General features: G+C 50.2%; 1 protein-coding gene and 1 pseudogene across 4 annotated transcripts; both read right to left on the reverse strand.

Annotated features, from left to right (window-relative positions):
- Window positions 1–57: 57 nt before the first annotated feature.
- Window positions 58–21,624, reverse strand: PSKH1 (protein serine kinase H1). Of its 4 annotated transcripts, XM_036345523.1 has the most exons (4): window positions 21,497–21,624; window positions 13,857–14,883; window positions 7,300–7,393; window positions 2,084–2,270 (listed from the first exon to the last, which is right to left on the reverse strand). In XM_036345523.1, the coding sequence occupies exons 2-4, from the start codon at window positions 14,811–14,813 to the stop codon at window positions 2,230–2,232; spliced, it is 1,092 nt and encodes a 363-aa protein (XP_036201416.1). In that variant the 5' UTR covers window positions 14,814–14,883; window positions 21,497–21,624; the 3' UTR covers window positions 2,084–2,229. The 4 variants fall into 4 exon arrangements, with proteins under 4 accessions (XP_036201413.1, XP_036201415.1, XP_036201414.1 ...); XM_036345520.1 differs by lacking the exon at window positions 7,300–7,393 and having other exon boundaries at window positions 58–2,270; XM_036345522.1 differs by lacking the exons at window positions 7,300–7,393; window positions 21,497–21,624 and adding an exon at window positions 21,373–21,475 and having other exon boundaries at window positions 58–2,270.
- On the reverse strand, window positions 2,277–7,292 carry LOC118674160 (annotated as a pseudogene).
- Window positions 21,625–22,472: the final 848 nt, after the last annotated feature.

Consider the following 22,472-nt stretch of genomic DNA (forward strand, 5'->3'; position numbering starts at 1 on the left):
GGGCCCCCCTGTCCCTCCTCCTGGGTGACCCCTTGGTCCACAGAAAGGAGCCTGGGCTGTTGGAATGGGCAGCCTTCCCTGAGGAGGGCAGCCTGTTTATTGAGTACAGAGGATACATTTACAAATTGAGTACACAAAATAAATAACTGCACATTCTCCACCCACAGTCCATGGCATGAAGGCCCGTCTCCAAACTCCTGTCCTACCTTCAGGACCAGGCCTATCCTGGGCAAAAGAGGAAATATAATTCCCCAGGGCTTCAGGCCCCCAGAGGCACTCGGGAAAGTCAGGGGAGTTCTGAGGCCATGGGGCTTGGGCTCTCCGCTGCCTTGAACCAGGGGCACTGGAGGCAGAAGGAGGGGGTGTATAAGGCACAATCGACTTGGCCCAGAGTGATCTCTTTGGCTTGGTATTCCACTGGAGGTGGCACATGCAGAAAGAGGAGGGCCTGGCCCGTGGCTACCACTGGGAGGAACTGAGTGAGGGCCAAACCCTCCCTGTTGGCAGGGGCCCTGCAGTCTAGCTAAGGCTAAGGCTGGGCCCTACACACTGAAAGCAGCTGTGCATGGAGGGGGCTTGGGTTCCAGCCCAGTTTGTGGTGGGGGAAGGCACAATGACTGACACGGGAATGGTCTGGCTCAGGCGTCTAGGAAAGCAGCCACCTAATTCCACTCACCTCCCGCAGGGGCTCCCTCCAACCTGAGATTCAGTGGGGCTCAGACTGGAAAGGTAATGCTGTGAAAGGAAGCGAGGACAGGCTGCACTGGGCAAGGCCAGCTGTGAGAAGGCCAGTGCCCCAGGTGCTCAGGGTTCAGAGGCAGATCACACAGTTTGGCTAAGTTCCAGGGGGAGCTGCGCAGAAGCTCAGCAGAAGGGGAGTGTAGAGCAGCCCAGAGACCCTCCTCAATGCAACAGCTCCTTCCTCTTGAAGGCTGAAGGGTGAACATGGTCATTCCTAGGCTGCCTATACTCATGCCAGACACTAGATGGCGCCTTCATGCAGCTGCAGAGGAGGGAATAGCAGAGCCTAAAGGAAAAGGGCAATGGGAAGTGGAACCAGGGCTGGCACTGGAGCCCTGATGGGGCTCTCCCTAGGAAGCCCCTGCCCTCTGCCTTGGCCCAGGTGCCTCCATCACCCAGGTAGCAGCAGTGGGGCTCCCTTTAATGTCCCACAGTTGGGAAGGAGGCACCTGGAGAATAGACTATGCATCCAAAGGGGAGAGGGAGATAATGGTCGGCTCTGCAAAGGAGGCACAGTCAGAGAGGTTGGAGCCTAGAGCAAGCCTGCTACCAATAGGGCCACATAGTCCAGAAGGACCAAGTTCCATGCCATGGCCCTACCACCAGAGATCCTGACAAGTCCTAGGGCCAGGAGTGGTTCTTGGAGTCTCCATGAAGGAAGACTGACCTTGGCTGGGAGGTGGGGGGCTGTTTATACTTACCCAGGGGCTGAGAGTCCAGCCAAGTCACAGGCTTTGTGCCTACCTGGACCTCTCACTGGGGTATAATCATGAAGATCAGAATGCCATGGAATGTGGGGGGCTGGGCAGGAAGGTAGGTAGAGGAAAGGGGGGTGTTCCAGAAATAACTGTCCCAACGACACCCTCTACCTGACACTGCATGCCCTTTTGGTCTGAGGAAGAGCCAAGGGTAAGGGGTGAAGGAGACTGAAGGCCGGGTCTTACCCTTTCCCCAACTTGTACTATAGCAACTACCCACCAAAAGGAACATCAGTGCCAGGCCAGGCTCCAAGTTCAGGGGGCTCCCAGTTCCATTCTGTCACACTAGGCCCAGGTGAGGATGGGGACTGCTGAAGGCACAGAGAAGGGGCTGGGACCATTCACCTCCCACTGGCCATACAGGCCTATCACCGGAGAGGGCACAGGGCCCAGATGACACAGCAGTGTGTGACAGGCTGGAACCATGCCATGTCTCTACCACTGGCAGGCAGCTCAGCCATTGTACTGCTGCTGGTAGCGCAGGTTGAGCTCCCGCAACTCCCGCTCTCGCACACGGCGTGACTTGTTGGAGCGTGTAGAGCGGCTAGAACGTGTAGACTGGGCAGATTTGGTGCTCTGGCAGCGTGAAGAGGCGCGTTTGAGGAGGTTCTGGGAGATGGAGCGGTGCAGATTCTTCATGGACGAAGAGGCTGCCATGCTCACCACCCACGGGTGCCTCAGGGCCTGCAGTGCAGTCATACGGGCGCCAGGGTCCACTGTCAGCAGGCGGTCAATGAAGTCTTTGGCCAGGTTGGATACACTGGGCCAAGGCTAGAGGCCAAGGACAAGCATTAGAGTGAGAGCACTCAACACTGCCTTCTCCATCCCAACAATGCCACCACCACAGCATTCAGACCTGTCAGTGTATGCATTCTCCCCTCACTGCCTGGTTCCTCCCACGAAGAACATTCTGGGCCTCCCTTCCAAGGAGAAGGATCTTCCCCCTCCCCAGAGAGCAAACTTCTAAGGGTCCCTGGACTCAAAGCCTGGCTCAGGGAGGTGGCCCCTGTCAAGAGCCCCCACACCCTAGTCCAGAACCACTATAACTCAGGGGGATTTAAAGAGAAAGACCCAAACCTTCCTCCATATCCTGAGCCAGACTCTTTCATTTTTTTTTCGAGAACAAGTCCACTTTTATTTATTTCGTTTTCAATATGTTTAAATCCTTGAGGCATGCAGCATTACATGGATTCTGTGTCCAATGTCCTTAGCAGGTAGGCTGCTTTGATATCTGGCATGAACCATGCCACTGTTTCCATGAGCATGAGTTATCGTTCCCCAGATACGCTGGTTTTGTTCTGTTTGCCACCAGGAGTCACTGTGTTGTTATTTCTTGTACACATAGCACATCTCTTGCCTAGAGAGAATTCAGTTTCATCTCAAGTATAAACACCTTTAATTTTAAGAAGAGCTGTGTGTCCCCTCTTGTTCTGAAGACCCCACTTACAGCCAGCAAAAATGGCCTTGGACCACAGCCTTTCAGACATATTTGTCCTTTTAGAAGTCCTGTTCCCAGCAGGCCTTGACAGGCTCCAAAAGCCACACTCAAGCTCTAATCCCTGGAATTGTCCAGGCCACTTAGAGGTGAACTTCCTAGCCCTTAAAGAGAAGGTCTACCCTCCCTTCAACTGACAAAGTGGTGGTGGGCAACCACAGCAGGCCCAACACTAAGCATCAGCCTCCCAGCCATGGGAAGAAAAGGAAACAATTGAAAGAAACTGGATTTCTCCATCTGCTGTGAGGAAAGGGGGTTCCTGCAGACCAGCCAGGGACCAGACCCTGCTTAGGGACACTCTACCGTCTGCACGACCTCTCTAAGCACGCAGGGGCTCCTGGCAGTGCTCTGCACCAGCCTCATGTTAGTACATTCTGTTTCCAGGGAGGAACAGCACAAAGCCTGCTCTGCCACACATACTCTCATGGCTGCCGCATCTCAGCCATAACACCAGGCAGCTGTCCATCTCAGGGGCTCAGCCTGCACAACCTGTCTTTACCTGGGTGAATCCTTAGGTTCTTAGGATAAAGGACACTTGCTCAGACTCCCTCTTAGCCCTCAGTACTAAGCAATTATTCCAGCAATTTAAAGTTCATTTTTCCATTAGACCAGATGAGTTGGATGAGCCCCAGTGCCTGGTGCTGGGTATACAGGAGGTCCTCAGTAGGGTCAGTGAGTAAACAACCTATGAAGAGCGCCTGATGGGTGCCCTCCCTAGAGCTGCTTCCAGGCCGTAAGGCTCAGGCAGGTAGGGACCAGATGCCTTGGGCCCTTTATCCCCTCTGCTGGAGGAGGGTAGACACAGCACTGCTCCAAGTCCCAGCATCTCCGGGGGCACTTCAGCATGGGCTCTGACGCTCCACCAAAGGGTGGGTGTCTAGGACCTTTGCTGAGCCTGTGGCAGATAACCATCACCCTCCTTCCTGCCAGATGAGATCTGCCTGTTCCACCGCAGAGTGCCCTTCACTTGGAGAACCCTGAACACACTCTTGAGAGGGCACAGGAAAGTCTGAGAGTCCACATTCAGGGCAGCTCCATGCCCATTCGCAGACACAACTAAACAGTGACTATCGCTGCCCCCAGTTGGGCTCCCGGGACTTCCAACTCCTCCCCCATGCCCCTCTCCACTACTGTACAGGGGTGGGGTAGGGAGAACACTCATCCAGGGTCCTGAAGAAGGGGCAGGGCTACTTGCAGTTGCTACCCTTATTTGCCCTTTGGAGACAAATCTCAACTTTTACTGAGCTGAACTGGAAGACAGTAACAGAGAGGCAATATTTCTAAACAGCCACCTAACAGGGTCCTCCTCAACAATGGGCCAGCTCCCAGAGTTTCCCGGAGAGAGAGATACTGGCCCTCAGGAGGAGGTGAGCAGCCAGGGCCTCAGGAACATGCAGCACAGGGAGTGCAGGGAGCAATGGCCTTCCCACACAGGAAGCCTGGTCCACATTTCCCTACAAGCCTCCAATACTGAGGCCAACATGCAGGGTGACTGGACTGTGCAGTTGTTGCCACAGTAGCTTTTGGCTCAGACTTCAAGAAAGCCCCATGGCTTGCTGCTGCCACCTGAACACAAGGAGCCAATGTGAGGGGCCAGCCAATCCAAAGCACAGGCACTCACTAAAGCCCCTGTCACACATTTGAGATGGAAAGAAGCAGGCACAATGGGCCGCTGATGGACACAGCAAATCTAGAGCTGAACAGGCTGGGTCATGGGAATACCAGTGCTGCACTACCATCTTTTATGGTCTCCAAGAAAAGGAGTAATCACTGGGGAACACAATGTAGCTCAGCTTGGCCTGTTAGTGGGATAGCCCAAGAAACAGCAGGAAGCATGGGCTAGCCAAACAGGGCTAACACATGAATTCTGCCCTTGCCCCTTGGTCCAGCCAAGACAAAAGAGGGGCAACTCCTCTGCAGATGAAAGAAGAAATAGTTGCAAAGCTGAACTCACAAGCCAAGAACTTGAACATGGATGGATTGGAGACATTTCCAACCAAGGCCCCCTGCAGCGCTAATGCAGTCTTAGATAGGCCTCTCACCAGACCCGCCCTGTGGGCTTAAGCATCTCTGTCTCCAGAGTAGCACAGGCACACACTGGGCATCGACCCCTGCTTAGTGCCAAAGTGAGTCAGATTGATCTGCCCCTCCAACTCCCCCAAACACTCGCCTCTCCAATTACTTGTGTACGTGAGGCTGTGTGCAGAATGCTGATGGGCTCATTTGTCTGAGGGCCAGCCCAGCCCTCTCTGGCAGGCCCCAGTTCTCCCCATTTCTGAGGCACTGTGAGGAGCTGGGCCATGTGGGTCCCCCGAGCCAATATGATTCAAGCCATGCTGACCTGAAAACCAGGCTGGGCCAAAGGCACCCAGCCTAGCCCTCATACACTGAGGAACTAGCAGTGGGAAGTCAGGCAAATGGAACACAGGAAGGTGGTCCTCACTCAGCGCACTGATGAGGGGGCAGGGCTCAGGTTGACTTCTAGAACAGGGGTCCCTGGGAGCCCTGCTGAAGTCTCCAACAGGTCTCAGGAAGGAAAAGCAAAGCTTTCCACACTCCATGGCCATGATTCTGGCCCTAAGTCCAATTCAGCACCTCCTAAGAAAGCGTTCAACACCTACAGACCAACCCACCTCCTTCCTCAACATGCCTGAGCCTCTGGAAACACATGAATATGTCTGTCAGCCTATGACTGACTGGCTGGGAAGTATTCTGGGCATAAGAAAAATAAAAATGATTAAACAGTTATGCCCTTGGGTTTCCACAGCTCTAACTGTTGGCTCTGGGTAAAGAACAGAACTCTCAGCTCAGTATGCTTGGGCCCAGATCAGGAGCACGAATGGGCCTCAGGTGGCTAACAGAAGGGAGAGGCCCCAGGTACCACCTGGTCAGTCTCCCAGAGACTTCCACCCATTTCTGGGCTGACATGGGGCACAGGGCAGGGAAGAAAATGTTAAAATGTCAGTCTACGTTGCCTCCAGACACTTAGGCCTCCCTCTGCTATGGAATCAGAGGACAGCTATAATACTCAGGATGACAGCCTACACCCTCCTTCCCACAGGTCTCTCATGAGCTGTGTGGGTAGGGAATGGGCTCTGTCCTGACGAAGGGCATCACCTCCACCCTGGCTCTGACCATCAAGTTGGCTGCCCTTCTCCCTAGTCCGTAGCCCCCAGAATCCTTGTTCCCTTGTAGTCAGGGTAGCTACTACTGATATTGTCACAGCAGAGAAGCTAACAGGGGCCAGAGGAGGGACCTCTCCCGTGGGCACTTCCTTACCATCTTTAGCCTCCTCAACCCCCTGCTCCTGATGAGCCCAACTCTCCCTTCAGAGGGAGGCACCAAATCACAACGGGGTTTCCACTCCAGCTTGAGCCCCTTTTACTTGCTCTACCTTTAATATCACAAGGGCCTGGCAAGAACATTACCCAAGCCATACAGCGGCCTCACCTGGAGTTCAAGGGCTAAGGAGACAAAGGATGGCCTTGGCTGCAGAGAGAGGAGGAAGCTTGCTGCTTTTTCCCAGCAGCAAACCCCGCTCACAGGGCTCTCCCTAAACTCCTCTGGCAGGCAGGTCTGACCACTCTCAAGCGAGGCGTGAGAAAGATCTGGTGTCTCCTCCAAATAGCTTCTGGGTGACAGATTAAAATGTTAGGCTACAAGCTCAGCAACCATGTTCTAGTTCTACCTTCTCTATGTGACCTTAGAGAAATCACAGCCTCCTCACCTTTAATGTGAAGGAGCTAAATGCAATGAATTCTAAGTCTCTTGGAGTTTCTAAAGTTCTAAATTTTAAGAAGATAGCTCTCCATCTTTTTCCTCACTTGGTTGTGTGTGAGGAAAAGAAGCATGGCATCTAGCATTTAAGCCGAATTGACCTCTTGACCTGTATGGGTTCTTTTCCAGCCTATGATGACTCGGGGGAAGGTTCCCTGGCAGAGAAGGCAGCCCCACCAAAGAGCTGCTAGGGGAAGGAAGGGAAAAAAGAAGACAGGGCTTTGCTCCCATGACTCAGATCTTCCCTCAGCTTTGTCTCAAAATGTATTTTCAGACTCAGCATTCCCACTCTCAAAGGCCTCCTTCCTGTACTTACGTGGGCCTAAATGAGAGCAGAGAAAAGGGCACAGAGGAAATTCTGGAAAATGGAGCTTCAGGTTTACGCAAGAGAACAGAACTATTAGTATGACAAGAACAGCACACACTGATGTTGCCCACGAGGAAAAGTGTTTGGAAAGCTGCAAGCTGCAGCAGAATTCGGCACTCTGTAGCAGTGGAACCGTCACCTCCTCTGGGCAAGACACTCACCATTGCAGTGCCTGGACTTCCCCCACCCTGGAATCCAGCAGGGGGTGGGTGGGGGCAGAGCAGCAGAAAAGAGAAGGACATTGGGGAGGAGAGCCTGAGGGGAGAAAAAGAAGGAAGATAATAGAGTTGTTGTTTTTTTAATGTTTACATTGATTTTTAGAGAGAGAGGAAGAGAGATGGATAGAGAGATAGAAACAACAATGAGAAAAAAACATTGATCAGCTGCCTTCTGCATGCTTCCTACTGGGGATCGAGTCGGAAACCTGGGCATGTGCCCTAAGAATTGAGCTACCACCTCCTGATTCATGGATCCAGCCACACTATCCGGGCGATAATAGAGTTTTAAAAAGAGGCAGATGCCCTAGCCGTTTTGGCTCAGTGTATAGAGCGTCGGCATGTTGACTGAAGGATCCCGGGTTCGATTCTGGTCAAGGGCACATGCCTGGGATGCTGGCTCGATCCCCAGTAGGGGTTGTGCAGGAGGCAGCCAATCAATGATTCTCTCTCTTCATTGATGTTTCTATCTCTCTCTCTCCCTTTTCCTTTCCTCTCTGAAATAAAAATAAATTTTTTTTAAAAAAGAGGCAGAGAATGAAGATAAAAATAAAATGAGAAAAGACATGACAACTTCAAGGTTAGTAAAGCTGTATTCTGAAACTTGAGAAGAACAACAAAATGAAATCTTGTGCCTCCACCTGTCCCTGCCCAGAGTGCACAAAGTGAAGGAAAGATGCTCTGGGCTCGATGTGGAATCAGGGGGATGTTGCCAACCTGTGCCAACAACCGAGGAATGTCTGCTTTTTACAACGACCTGAAGCAGCCCTGGAAGGTTCTAGATTTCAGAGCCTGATGTATAGTGGTTTCTTCTACCTCCACCCATGGGTTCTACTGAGGCCAAGTGGTTTCCAAGGCCTAAACAGGTGTTGTGGTTTTTAAACTTCTAATTCTAATTAGAATTCTAATTTCTGAGAGTTTGGAAGCCTGATGGCTATTAGCAAAGCCCCCAGAGGTCTGTGCCTCTGGAACTCTGGTACACTGGACTCAGCTCAGGGCAGGCACTTGGTCAACACGGGGTAGCAAGATGAGTGAAGAGATAAAGGTGCCAGCTTTCTGTCCAAACCACACTGGAGTGGGGATCAAGTCTAGGGACCAAACTTGCATCAGGAGACAGACAAACCAAGGCCAGGCAGGCATGCATGAGAAGAGTGACCTTGTGTGATGGGAGAACTGACTGAGGACAGAGAGCCTGGAAAGCCACTGGGGGTGGGGGGATGGGCCAGCGCTTCCAGCTCAGTGTGGGCAGGAGGGGAGGCCATCAGCAGATTTAAAGAGGTCAGACTGTGGGAGAGACAACAGCTCCCAGAGGAACGTGAGGGCCTAGAAGTGACAGGGCCTTTGAGAGGACAGAGCTATCCAGGTGGAGACAGACAATAAGAGCAAGAGAGGGAGGGGACAGGTGGTGCACCAATAACCACTCCTAACACAACCCACGACACGTCCCTTTTGTTGAAGAGGCCTCGGTCGGGGCTGGGGGTGGGAAACAGCAGTGATGAAAAGCAGCTCTGACCCTGGGTTAATGAGATGCTATAGATGGTCACAGCAAGGTGTTTTAGTAGGAATGGCTGAATGCAGCAATATAGAGAGGTGGGCAACTATCTCTGCCACAATGGAAGTGTACTGCTCTCTGGGGAGTGTGCAACCAGGGCAGCGGCAGCAGAGGGATGCCTAGAAGACAGGGCTCCAGGAAGCCAAGTGGTGGCCCAGAAATGGCACATGAGGGGGTTGCTGCCCCTCTGTACTCAGAGCCTGCCTCCTGCCCCCACAGAGCTATCAGAATTACAAGATGGTTCAACTAACTGCCCTTGGACCCCAAGTAGATGGTCAGCACTCACAAGGATGGAACCACTCCTGCCTTCCTCCAAGTAGTCTCAAACCAAGAGGAGGTCTCCAACCACAGTGACCAATGAGGTCCACTGCCCACACCCAGTGACCAAACTATGCCACCTCCCAGTGACCAGACAGGGATCTGGACTGAGGGATCTGGGAAGGAGGGAGACTTATCTGTTGAACACCTACTTGTACCAGGAGGGAGACTTATCTGTTGAACACCTATTTGTACCAGAAGCTTTGGTGAGGTACGGTGGCCCTTGTCAAGGAATCCTTTCTGAACAGGTATGGGGGTAGTGCTTGTCCTCTTGGGACCCTTGTATAGAGCCAACTTCATCATCCAGCACTTGATACCCAGCAGCCACCAGTAGGTAGGCAGGAAATAAGGGCTGAGGGATGACTCTGAACAAAGAATTTGAAAACAATTTGTAATTTCCTATGCTGCCAGCTATCCAGACACAGGAAAGCCATCCTCGGACTCTGGCAGCAGGGGGGCAGTGAGAAAAAAAATGGGGAACTGATGATCTGTCACAGCTCCCATATACAATGGACGTGGGAACACAAGCAATTAAAGGCATCTGGCAGAATCCAAGCTGAGCTAGAAAACATACCACCTACCTCCCTGCATTCTGTCTGCTGCTTAAACACACACCCAGTCTCTAGCTTTCCCACCTCCCCCAGCAATCCTCCCCATGGCTCTTGGGCAAGGGCCTATCCCCTCACCCAGGTGCTCCTTATTAGAACATGTGAACCAGGCTGCATGACCATTCCCCACAGGCACTGAACCCCTTCACCTAGAGAGACTGACACATGCTACATCCTCTCCACTTCATTTGATCTTCAACACTCAGAGCAGAATCACTTTAAGAAATGGGGAAGAGCTAAGATGGGAATGTAAATGTCAACTCTGGCTCTGGGCATTCATCCTACTGCAGAGCTATCAGAATTACAAGATGGCTCAACTAACTCCCCTTGGACTCCAAGTAGATCGTCAGCCCAGAAACCCACCTGTGAGAAGCCACCTCCCACCAACACTTATGCCCCAGGTAGTGGCAGATCGGTCCTACAGGTAGGCTTCCTCTCCCACTAGGATTCTGTCCTTTGCCCAGCAGCACTCACTCTCCTGAACGAGGCTCTGTGAAACCCTTTACCCAGTCCCATCTGTTTCTGGTGTAGTGACCCGGGCTCGCCCACAGCTCAGAGACTGCTCAGAGGAGGGTGACAATGAAAGGTTGCTAAACATAGGGAGGCAGCAAAGCTGCTGATGGCATCTGCCATCAGTCCTCCAAGAGCCTCTTCATCTGTCCTTGCTCTAGGAGTAGAACTCTTGACAAAAGCAATGACATTAGGCCAGTGGCGTCACATTTCATGTCAAGTGAATCACAGAATCTAGAAGCAGAATGGTAAGAGTACTCCAGTATGGGTGTACAGATGATGACTCGCTTTCTGTGTCACTCCTTTAAAAACAGCTGTGCTCTAGTCCTCCTGGGGCCTTCCATGACAGGAAGCTTGCTCTCTCAAGGTGGCTCCTTGTGTCTTCAGACTGATCACACAGGCCTTCCTCACATCTGGTCAGTGCATCTCCCCATCACTTCCATTGCAACTTTAGCTTGGCCCTCTCCACTCCAGCACCTCCAGTCACCAAGTAAGTATTCAAATTTCCCCTCAAAATCATCTGTCACAGTCTTCTCCTTCCCATCACTCCCTCCTCTTCCAAGATTCCTTTGTTTACTTCTAAGTAGGTCTGGCCAGCAACCCTCTAAGCACATCGCCAGCAGGCTCCCCACTTCTTCCTAGAATCCAGCCTCCAGAAGAGAGCACTCCTAGCCACCATGGGCAGCCGGGTTTGCCAGTAACTTTTGGGTCCCTTCTGAGGTCATCACCAACAATCACTGGTGCTTCCCTTAGAAGAAGTCAAGAGAAAGTATTGAGAGCCTATGTACTAATACACACACTGTCTTCAAGGGCCTCATTAGCCAAGGAAGAGAGAGATGTCCATAGACAACTCTCAGCCTGAGAAAGTGCAGAATCAGACTCCAGTAACATGCAGAGGCATGTGTCAGGGACAGAAGACTGCAGGGATGTGAAAGCCAAGACCTCTGAAACCAAGATGGCCTGGATTGGAATCCCAGGCCTGACACCTTCTAACCGTGAGAGCATAGACAAGTTACTTAACCTCACTAGCCTCAATTTCCTCATCTGTAAAATGGGAGTGATTAAACTGACTGTTGTAGAGATTAGAGATGGTGGATATAGAACCCTCAGTCCGGTGCCAGGTACTCAGTAGGCACTGCACAATGGCAGTGGTCGGCATTACTTGGAAAGGAAATAATGTTTGAATTGGACCTTTTCTAAAGCTGACATTAGGAGCAGAGGGGAAAGCCTGAGCAAAAGCTCAGTGTGGGAGTTGAGCAAATGTCTTGGGTCTATGGTGTATAAGGGAATGGGATATGGTGTATAAGTGTTGGGGCTAGAGTACCTAGACTGTCAGGATTGTGGGAGATAGGGTACTGAAGAGGACCAACTTGGTGTGCTTCTCTCTGCTACTAGACCCCTATGATTCCTGCAGAGCAGGAAGTAGAATCTCAGGACCCAGTCTAATGGCTACAGTAGGAGCAGGAAGCCTGAGTCCATTCTGTACCGCATTCATTTGTCATTCTCCACCCTCAGATAATCAATAGCCTGTTAGCAAGACTCCAATTAGATAAATTGCCTGTTCAACAATTGCCAGAATCAGGAACTCTTGGGAAAACCTACAGACTTTTCTAAATGGTCTTCCTTTGTCAGCATCTCTGGGGAACTTCCCTCCCTCCCATAGCTAAACTTGCTACTCCCTCTGCCATCTGGACCCACACAGAGCTCCAGGGGGTAGAACTCCCAGAGCACAGCAAGCTAGCAGGGCCTAGGCACAACACTGCCTCTGTGAGGTGGATTCTGGGTCTTCCAACCCATGATGAAACCCGGCCCAGAGAGTGAATAGGACAATGTCCTCTGTGACCACTATATTGCAGCGTGGGCATCCCAGCCAGTCAATACTTGTTTTGTTGGCTGCCATTTGGAGCAAAGAAGAAAACATGAGAAACTTTAGGGGAGAGCTGGAGAATGTTCCAGTTTCTCCTTTGCTTGTAGCCAGCACTGAGGTGGCTGGAAGAGGAAGGCCATCCTCCCTTCCTCACACCACCCTGAGATACATGACTTGAATCCCCCAGAGAATGCCAGCCCCCATCCACACAGGATGGAAGTCCTTGACTGACCACATGACCATGTCTGGAAGCTGTCAGGGAGGATGATGGAGCACAGGACCTCAAGTGCTGAAGGCAAAGTGGCATGAGGCTTTTAGGTGACTCCTGCAGGTAACGCTGCTCTGGGTCAATTAGCTGGGGCCAGAGAAGGCCCAATCTGAAATCTCTGGGAGGGAAGCTGGGCTGAAGGAATCCAGTCCCAGAGCTCCCTCCCCTCCATGACATTATTCAAGAGACACAGACAGCTCCTCAGCAAGCCCAGGCCTGAGGGACACACTGGGGGGAACACTCTGTAAGAGGCACTTGGGGATGGGCCCTCATTGCCTTGGCAGAATCCTGTCCTCCTACAAAGCTCATCTTACCTCCTACGTAAAGTCATAAAACAATTTTTTCTTCACAGCCTCCCTGAACACACCATTATGCCTGCAGCCCTGCTTCCTGAGGTCAGCCTCATTTCCTACCAGTCAGCGTCCTGCCTAAGAACCAACCAGCCCTTACTTCTTCTGCACCTTCCTGCAGTTCTAAGCAGTGCTGAAACCCAATGGATTTTTTTCAGTTATCAGTGGAGCCAAAGACACAAACTGATGGCCAGCCGTTTGAATCTGGCCTGCAGATTACCATTTGTTGGCACACAGGATACTGCTTAAATATATGAATCAATTCCAAAATTTTAAGATCAGATTTTTCTGATTTTCTTTCAAAAGTTGGAATATCTGGAAGTATGGGGTCCTCACTGCTGTGGGGCAAAGCTGGGCAGAGATGAGAAGCAGCTGCTCCTTTAGACAGGGCACGGTCACTCTAGCTGGCCCCAATCCCTATGGAGCAGATACTGTGGAGGCCCTGCCCCATGTCCTATCAGCCCACCTAAGCGCACCTATAGCTGCGGTGCTCCTGTGTGTGCTAACAGCTTCCCACTGCCAGTACCTGCAGCTCTCTGCTTCTTTGCCTGAGGACTTTCTCTGACACTAGTTGGCATTCAGGACAGCCCAGAAGTACTAGGGATTTAAAGCCCCCAAAGATATTCTTGACTCATACAGGAGTCAATGAATTAAAACCCATTCACTTCCCTGCCCCTCAAGGGTACAATTCTGAGACACATTCCGGATGATTATTCACCGTCCCCAGTAGGACTGAGTTCCAGTGGACCACAGTGGCAGTCCTCCCCCTAATGTACCCTTTATCGGCTTTTCCCCTTTCTGCCTCTTTCCCCCCACCCTTCACTTATGCTTACTGGAATCACATCCCAATTCAATGATCTGCTCCCAAGTCTTTGTCTCAGGGTTCATTTTGGGGGGAACCCAAACTCACACACCCTACTAGTCATATTTCATCATTTTTCCATCAGAGTACATTCTTCTGATGGAAAGCTGAAGGACAGAACTCCCCGCCCATGGGCTTCCCAACATCGGAGGGACAGGGCAGACTCACCTCCCCCGAGTAACTGTACTTGCCCCTGAGGATCTGCCGGTACAGCCGGGTGCGGTTATCATCTTCAAAGGGCATGGTGCCACTGAGCAGGATGTAGGCAATGACACCCAGTGCCCACATGTCCACTGAGTTGGTGTAGGGCTTTCGAACCAGGACCTCAGGGGCAATGTACTCAGGTGTGCCACAGGTAGTCTTCATCAGGCAGTCGTCACCTTTCTTGCGAGCACTGGCCAGGCCAAAGTCGGTGATGATGATCTTGGAATCAGTGCCTGGGTGGTAGTAGAGCAGATTCTCAGGCTTGAGGTCTCGGTGTGTGATGCCCAGTGCGTGCAGATACCGGACGCCATCCAGCACCATTTGCAGCACCCGTGTGGCGTCACGCTCAGTGAAAGAACCCTTGGCAATGATGCGGTCAAAGAGCTCTCCACCAGTAGCCAGCTCCATCACCATGTACACACGCTCCTGAGTCTCAAACACCTCCACCAGCTGGATGATGTTGGCGTGGCGCACCCGGCGCAGCACACGCAGCTCCGACTCACACACCTCCCGCCCCTCCCGGTATTTGGTCTCAATCATCTTGATGGCATATGGTTGCCGGGTTGCCCGGTGTTCCACGCGTACCACTCGGCTGAAGCTGCCTCGGCCAATCAGGGCTTTGATGTCATACTTGGCTGTCACACGCGGGTCGAACTTGGCCCTGTACTTAGCCACCCTGGCCTTGCGTGGTGGTTCTGAAGGAGGCTCTGTGTAGCCGGTAGTGGGGGCGCCCGGGCAGGGGTTGGCACACTGACTGGCTGCTGGGATCCCAGCTTTGAGAGGGCCAACACTGTCCACCTCTGTGATGAAGTGCTTATACACATCGCTCTTAGTGCCACTGAAGGGCTCCACCTTCTTGACCAGATCCAGCTGGACATCCTTGGGCGGCTCGGGAAGGACCTTGCTTGTCCCACAGCCCATCACGGACACGGGGGCATCCTCTCCAGCGAGGCTGGCAGGACCTGCTCTGCAAGCAGTGCCCCGTCTACACCTATGCAGACAGAAGAGAGGACAACTCAGTATAGCTGGGACACCTCTGAAGGGTTACCAGCCATCCACCTCCTGCCTCCTCCTTGTCCCTCGATAACCCTAGCCTGAAGACCTGGCTCTAATATGGTTTCCTGGAAGGGAGGATGGCTTTGGCCCCTAAGTGCTCAGAGCCCAGGCTCAATGGAGGGTCTATATCAGTGGTTCTCAACCTTCCTAATGCCGCGACCCTTGATACAGCTCCTCATGTTGTGGTGATCCCCAACCATAAAATTATTTTCGTTGCTACTTCATTACTGTAATGTTGCTACTGTTATGAATCGTAATGTAAATATCTGATATGCAGGATGTATTTTCATTGTTACAAATTGAACATAATTAAAGCATACTAATTAATCACAAAAACAATATGTAATTATATATGTGTTTTCCGATGGTCTTAAGCGACCCCTGTGAAAGGGTCGTTCGACCCCCAAAGGGGTCGCGACCCCACAGGTTGAGAACCGCTGGTCTATATGAAATACTGGATCTGAGCATCATAATCTTGATTTACATCTCCCTGGATCTGATTCTCACACTGCTCTTCAAGCCTGAGAGAGGGTAGGAACATGCATAGGCTCAGTTGTTACTGCCCCCACCTTCCTCCCTACTCTGCCTGGGTTCCTTATCCTAGTTGAAGTTCTATGTTTTCTTTTTTTATATATATAAGAGAACATTTATTCGTAACATTTATTCACAGAGGTAGAAAAAGTTAATTCCTAGAAGAAATGGGCTTAGGAAATAATTGATAGAGGTAAAGGAAGGGCCTTTGGGCCTTGGGAGTGAGGCAGCTAATGGTAACATGCCTAGGGAGATGGGGAGGGAGGAGTGAGGGAAAGGCGAGCAGTCTTATGTTTTCTTAATGTTAAAATCATTCCTCTTATTATTCGGACTCATCTTTCCTGAAATGGGGGTGTAGAGTGTTAGAGGCCGACTCTCTAACACCATCACCTACCAGGGCTCAGAAAGCTGCTTCTCCAAGGCCTCCCTCATGTATATCCTTCCGGGCCCTCTATGCCTCCTGCAGACATGATCCCCTTGCAACCACCACCCATGGCCCTGCGTCTTTGCCCTACTAACCTCACTCTTTCCTGGACAGCTCCCACTACTTTGCTAATGCACCATCTTCACCCTGACATTGTAACACCCTGTTTCAGGGTCACTCACTTCCCCAGTCACCACATTGATAGCGAAAACGCCACATTAAGTTCTAGAGCTGGCTGGAATCAATCCCAGTGACCTTGGGACAATAAGCCTTAGCACACTGCCATCAGGTAGCCACCAAATAGGGCATCATTCAAGAGGCAAAGGGAGCCTTGAGCTCAGAAAGGGCACTAGCAGCTTCATCTAGATGTGACTCCGGCTGTGGATGCGGGTGCTCTGCTTCCTTGGGATGAGAGGACAGGAGCCTTCGCCATTTGTTTCCCAGACAGAGATGTTCTGATCTCTTAGTACCGTGTGGCCTATGGGACCCTGGGCAAGGTGAAGTGCAGAAGGACTACTTTCCAGAGGTCACTCTGCTCAGGCTGCCCTTCCCTAAGTCTATCTGAAGGCCCCATGGGTGAAAGAAGAGAGCTGAGAATTTCCTATTAATTATGACATGCAGAATTGAAGATAAAATGATCAGTCCAGGTCAAACATGTATTGAACATCTACTAGGATACAAGAATGAATAAGACATCCAATATAGGTTATATTTAAACATACACACAAACACACAAGCAGAACATGGTCAATAAGCTGATAGTCTAAATCAGTGATGGCGAACCTATGACACGCGTGTCAGAGGTGACACGCAAACTCATTTTTTTGGTTGATTTTTCTTTGTTAAATGGCATTTAAATATATAAAATAAATATCAAAAATGTAAATCTTTGTTTTACTATGGTTGGAAATATCAAAAAATTTCTATATGTGACACGGCACCAGAATTAAGTTAGGGTTTTTCAAAATGCTGACACGCCGAACTCAAAAGATTCGCCATCACTGGTCTAAACGAAGAGAAAAGCATAAAAACATAATTTCAATATAGCACAGTGTTAGGCTTGAGAAACAATAGTAGATATATGTAGACTGGTGCAGGGGTTAGGGAAAGCTTCCTGAAGGAGGCGACCCCCACACTGAATTTTTTTAAAAAATATTTTATTGATTTTTTACAGAGAGGAAGGGAGAGAGATAGAGAGTTAGAAACATCGATGAGAGAGAAACATCAATCAGCTGCCTCCTGCACATCTCCTACTGGGGATGTGCCCGCAACCAAGGTACATGCCCTTGACCGGAATCGAACCCAGGACCTTTCAGTCTGCAGGCCAACGCTCTATCCACTGAGCCAAACCGGTTTCGGCCCCACACTGAATTTGATGTAAGAATGAAACAGGTGAGGAAAGAGGGGAATGGAGTTTTAGGCAGAGAGAATAACATAGTCATAGACCCAGAGTAGCACCCTGTGCTGGAAACAGGAAATTTGGTAGTGTGAAAGCAGGCCTGTGGGGGGCTAGAGTTTTGGAAGGTAGGCAGGAACCAGGTTGTAGAGAGCAGCAGAAGTTATGGTGAGGAGCCAGGACCTTCCTGGGAGGTGAGGGGAAGCTACCAAAGGGTTTACGAAGAATGAGAGGCGCTCAACCTGTGTTTAGAAAGAAGCATGAGGCTGAACTGGAGGAGGATCAAAGTGTACTAAAAGGGCCAGAGAGGGGATGGTGGCCCAGACAGTGGGATGGAATGGAAAGATATCAGCAGAAGAACTGATAGGGACTGGAGGCTGGACGTAAGAGGTGAAAGGGTGGAGTGAGGGCAGCACTCCAGTCCCTTACTCAGGCTCCTGGGCAAAAGGGTCAAGAGTGCAGCAAGAGGGACAGGTTTAGTAAGCAGTGGGAAGAGTTCAGTTTTTGATGTGTGCAGTGCATGTGGAACATCCATGTGACATTCACTGCAGACCAGGCACCACATATTACATTTTTAAAGTTAATAAAAATATATATTGTAGAAATGTATAGACTAGTAAATGCATAAGTTTAAAAAGCTGAGGGAACATTCACCAAATTACTAGTGTTTATGTCTAAAGACACAGCCTGGCCTGTGTGGCTCAGTGGTCGAGTGTCAACCTATGAACCAGGAGTCCACTGTTCAATTCACGATCGGGGCACATGCCCGGGATGCGGGCTAGATCCCAAAGAGGCAGCCGATCACTGATTTTCTCTCATCATCGATGTTTCTATCTCTCACTCCCTCCTCCCATCCTCTCTCTGAAATAAATAAAAATATTTGTTAAATAAAGACACTGCATTATTCACTCCTGTAATGTTTTAACTTTTAGTATTATTTCATAATGAAAATTTTATGACTTCTTTTTAGAATATAGTAACTTGGGACCTCACTTCTTAAGGGCATAGTAATAATTGGTGGGCCAACTCCTGCCTTATGACTGAGAGAGGGAAAGAAGTTCAAATGTTGTTGTATCCTCCTTATTTTATTAGGACTCCAACTCCATCTAAGACATCCCACCTACTGCCCATCCCGTTGTCAGAAATACAGTCTCTGGCAATGTACCTGGGGTTCTCCTTCTAACATCCCAAAGTTCAATCCCCAAATATTTACTAAGCTCCTGCTGTGAGCCAGGAACTTTGCCAGGGACTGTGACAGACTAAAAGAAGTAGCCAGCCAGGCCGGAGTGACGCAGTGATTGAGTGTGGACCCATGAACCAGGAGGTCACGTTCAATTCCTGGTTGGGGCACATGCCTGGATTGCAGGCTTGATTCCCAGTAGGAGTTTGCAGGGGGCAACCGATCAGTGCTTCTCTCTCATCATTGATGTTTCTATCTCTTTCTCCCTGTCCCTTCCTCTCTTTGAAATTAATTTTAAAATAAACTAATTAATTTAATTACATTAAAAAGAAGGGAACCATAGTCTGTGCTCTCAAAGAACTTACAGTCCAGATGGTTCCACACCAAAAGTTCTTTAGTCCATTACCCTTATAATGCCCAGTGAGGCCACTTAAAGGCTGGCAGCCTGGAAGGGGTCCCTCTGAGGTCATTTCCTCCCAGCAAAAGAAGACATGACATTTTTCTAGTTTAAACACCACATTTTTCTACTTTAGCATCACATTAGACACCATGGCAACAGAGGGCTATACCAAGAATTAGCTCAGTGATGACCTAGCCAACACAAATCAGCTTAATACTCACTGAGTATGATTCTTGGAAGGAAAAGAAGTTCAAATCAGTAAGTCTCTCTCCAGCTCTCAACAAACAGAATTGCTTCCCTTCTTCCACGGCTGTATTTCTCAAATTTTTCTGTGTACCCTGGGTTCAATGGAGACAGATGTTCCCAGCTATCTCCAAAATTAAGAGTCATTGTTTTTGGAACACCTATCGCCCATTCACGTCATACAGCCGGGAAGTTCTGAAGAGGATTGAAGTTGCCCACATAACATGTTCACATTTATAAAGTAAAATAGAAAGCCAAACGAAAGTCTCATCCATAATTGTGACTGACAAAGAACCCCAGTATCTAGCTCAGATTCCACAGACACTAAGATCTGCAGGGGTCTTCCATTCCAGGTGAAGGGCAACTCTAGTTCAGCCTCAGAGGCAAATAAATTTCCTGAAAGCTGCATTTTCTCTAGCCCATTAATACAACTTAACAAGTGCAAGAACTGCAATTAGACCTGGACAATGTGCTTATTTAGCAAACCCACCCTTTAGTGAGTCAGCATTCCGAATCTCTCCTGGGGGAATAGCCAACTACAACTGCCGTTAGTAGAAGCGGTTTTCTCAGAGCTTTCCCCAATGACCAGAGTTGAGGAAGTCACATAACACAAGGCAACTTCCTACAGGAGGATCAGTCTGAAGAGCAAACAGGCTTACTAAGATGAGATCTTAGTAACAAGGGACATATTCTGGGAAGAACAGCCATTAGTAAATACAGTGGCTTCCATTTGCTGAGTTTCTACTGTGAGAAGTATCTTACATGCACTCTCACTCCTCTCTGCAACTACATAAAGTAGCGATGATTATTCCTATCTTGGAATGAGCAAACTAGGACTCAGCGAGTCTCAAGATTTCATAAAAGCCAAAAACTGACGCTCAGTGTTTCTGACTCCAAAGCTCCTATGTCTAATCATCAAATCATACTGCTTCCCCAAGGTATGGGCAGGGCAATGAGACTGCAATGGGAGGCCACAAGGCACAGCTAGTCTTTCCCACAAGACAAAGAAGACACAAGAGCTTCCTGGAGGCAAAGACAAAGATCTCCAACCAGGAAGCACGGTAAAGTCACTTGGGGAATTTTTTGGTATCTGGATAGATACCAGATCTTCTGAATCAGTCTCAGAGAGTGAGACTCTTGAATCTGTATTCTGAAAAACGACTTTAGACCATCAAAGTTGAGAAGGCTGCACCACATACCACACACATGTGCATGCATATGCATGCATGCGCATGCATGCACAAACACAAAACACAGGTGAGCGGTGTTCATCTCCGATGCCAGGCCCTGGTAGGTGCTCAATGGTACAGCTGAATGAGTATCCATTCTTAAACCAACAACCTACTCCAGGGGACTTAGTTCCTACTGTTAATGTCAGGCAGAACCAGACACTCGGGTGCAGATACACAATCCCCAAACTCACTATCACGTGACACAACATGATCTATTCAACAGCAGTCCAGTGAATAAAAGTACAGAGGAGTCAATGGTTACTTGTGAAGCAAGGGAGGCTTTTCCACGGAAATGAAATCTGAGATGAATTTTAAAGGACAGATGTACATTTTCCATACCGGTGGGAGAAAGAGAAGGGTATTACAAAAGAGAAAATTGGCTATCTAAAGCACAAGGGTATTAAACCACAGAGCTAACAGAAGGCACACAACATATGTAAACATATGTAAACCGAAGGCAGAAATGCACAGGTGCTCACTTCAGGGTTAGGCCTCTCCGATCATGAAGAGCCCTGAATGCCTGCCTTCCTAAGAGGCTTAGCCTTTATCCTGTAGGCATCAAGGAGCCAGTTTTCGGCAGTAAAGGGCTTATTCAGGTGAGAAGGAATCACTTCAGCAGCTTCATTCAGTGGGAGTGAGCATGGACAGTGGGGCGAAGGTATGACTGGCTTGTGGGGCAGGCGACCCGGCTGGACTCAGGCCTGCTTTTCCCCAGAGTGAATAAGGAAGCGACCAGCTGCCCGCCAGCCCCTGGCGTTCAGTCGCGAAGGAAGGGTGTGGAGTAAATGCTGGACACGAGAAGGGAGTGAGGACAACCGGGTTAGTTCACCGTGACCGACGCCGGCTGGCTGGCTGCACAGCAGGCAGGGCAGCTGGCCACGTCCACCAGGCCCACGAGGCCCCAGAGAAAGGCTACCCAGCGCAACCGCATGTTTCAAGGCCACTCTCGTCTCGGACACCGGGGACCCCAGCAGCCATCGCCTGGCCTGCTCCCCAGCCCCCGTAGGCCCCGGCACACCTGGCACGGGCCGAGGGCTCCAGTCTGGGCAAAGACAGGCCCGGTGCGCCTGGAGGCGGCCGTGGCCGCAGCTCGTCAGGACCTCCCGCCCGTTGGGCCTTAGCCCTGGGCCGGGCCGCCTCACCTCGCGGGGGCGGCGGGCTCTTCGGTGTCTTGGCGGCTGTGCTAACCCTCTCGGGGCCGCGGCCACGGCCGCCGCCGCCGCCATCCTCAGGCGTTAGCGTCGTGGCGTCATCACAGAGCGCGCTTGACGCCAAAACAAACCCGGGCCGCCTAGGGGCGGGGCGGGGCGGGGCGGGGCGGGGCCGGGGCGGGGGCGGGGCCTCGGGAGGGCCGGCTACGCGGTTGGGGGCGCTCCGAGCGTGGCCTGCCAATCAACGCCTTCAGGGCCAGGACGGTCTCTCTAGGGGGGCGGGGGATGTCTAACTTGTTCAAAGACGTTCGTAGGCTGCGAGAGGAACCTGTTATAGAAAAAGGAGGTACACCTGGAACTAATATACATTAATATTTAATGTCAACTGTAACTGAACAATTACAGAGATTAATTTTAAAAACAGGAAAAGGACCCTAGCCACTCACTGGATAGAGCGTCGGCCTGGGGACTAAAGGGTCCCAGGTTCGATTCCTGTCAAGGGCAGTAGGGGGTGTGCAGGAGGCAGCTGATCGATGCTTCTCTCTCATCAATGTTTCTAACTCTCTATCCCTCTCCCTTCCTCTCTGTAAAAAATCAATAAAATATATTTAAAAATAAATAAATAAATAAAAACAGGAAAAGGAGGAACTGCGTAGGGACAACGTTTCAAGTTTCTGGTTAGAGAGGAGGGTGCTCTGTCATACAAGGTTGGGGCATAATGCGTTTCAACAGATTTCTGGAAGTGCCGCTGGAACTCTGCAAAGGATCAATTTAAATTATATTAAACCTATTTTTTTTTTTTGAAAACTGCAGTTAAAATAAATCAGGCACTCAGATGTGTTAAATTTGGCCTCAATCTCAGAGGAGTTGACAATGGTTAACTTGAGGATTGGTCTTTAGTCTTGGGCCAATTTAGGATAACATATTTTTTGTTTTCATTTTTGTTGTTGTTATTGAATTTAAGTGA

Source organism: Myotis myotis, unplaced genomic scaffold (genome assembly GCF_014108235.1).
Source record: "Myotis myotis isolate mMyoMyo1 unplaced genomic scaffold, mMyoMyo1.p scaffold_m19_p_19, whole genome shotgun sequence".
Taxonomy (NCBI): Eukaryota; Metazoa; Chordata; class Mammalia; order Chiroptera; family Vespertilionidae; genus Myotis; species Myotis myotis.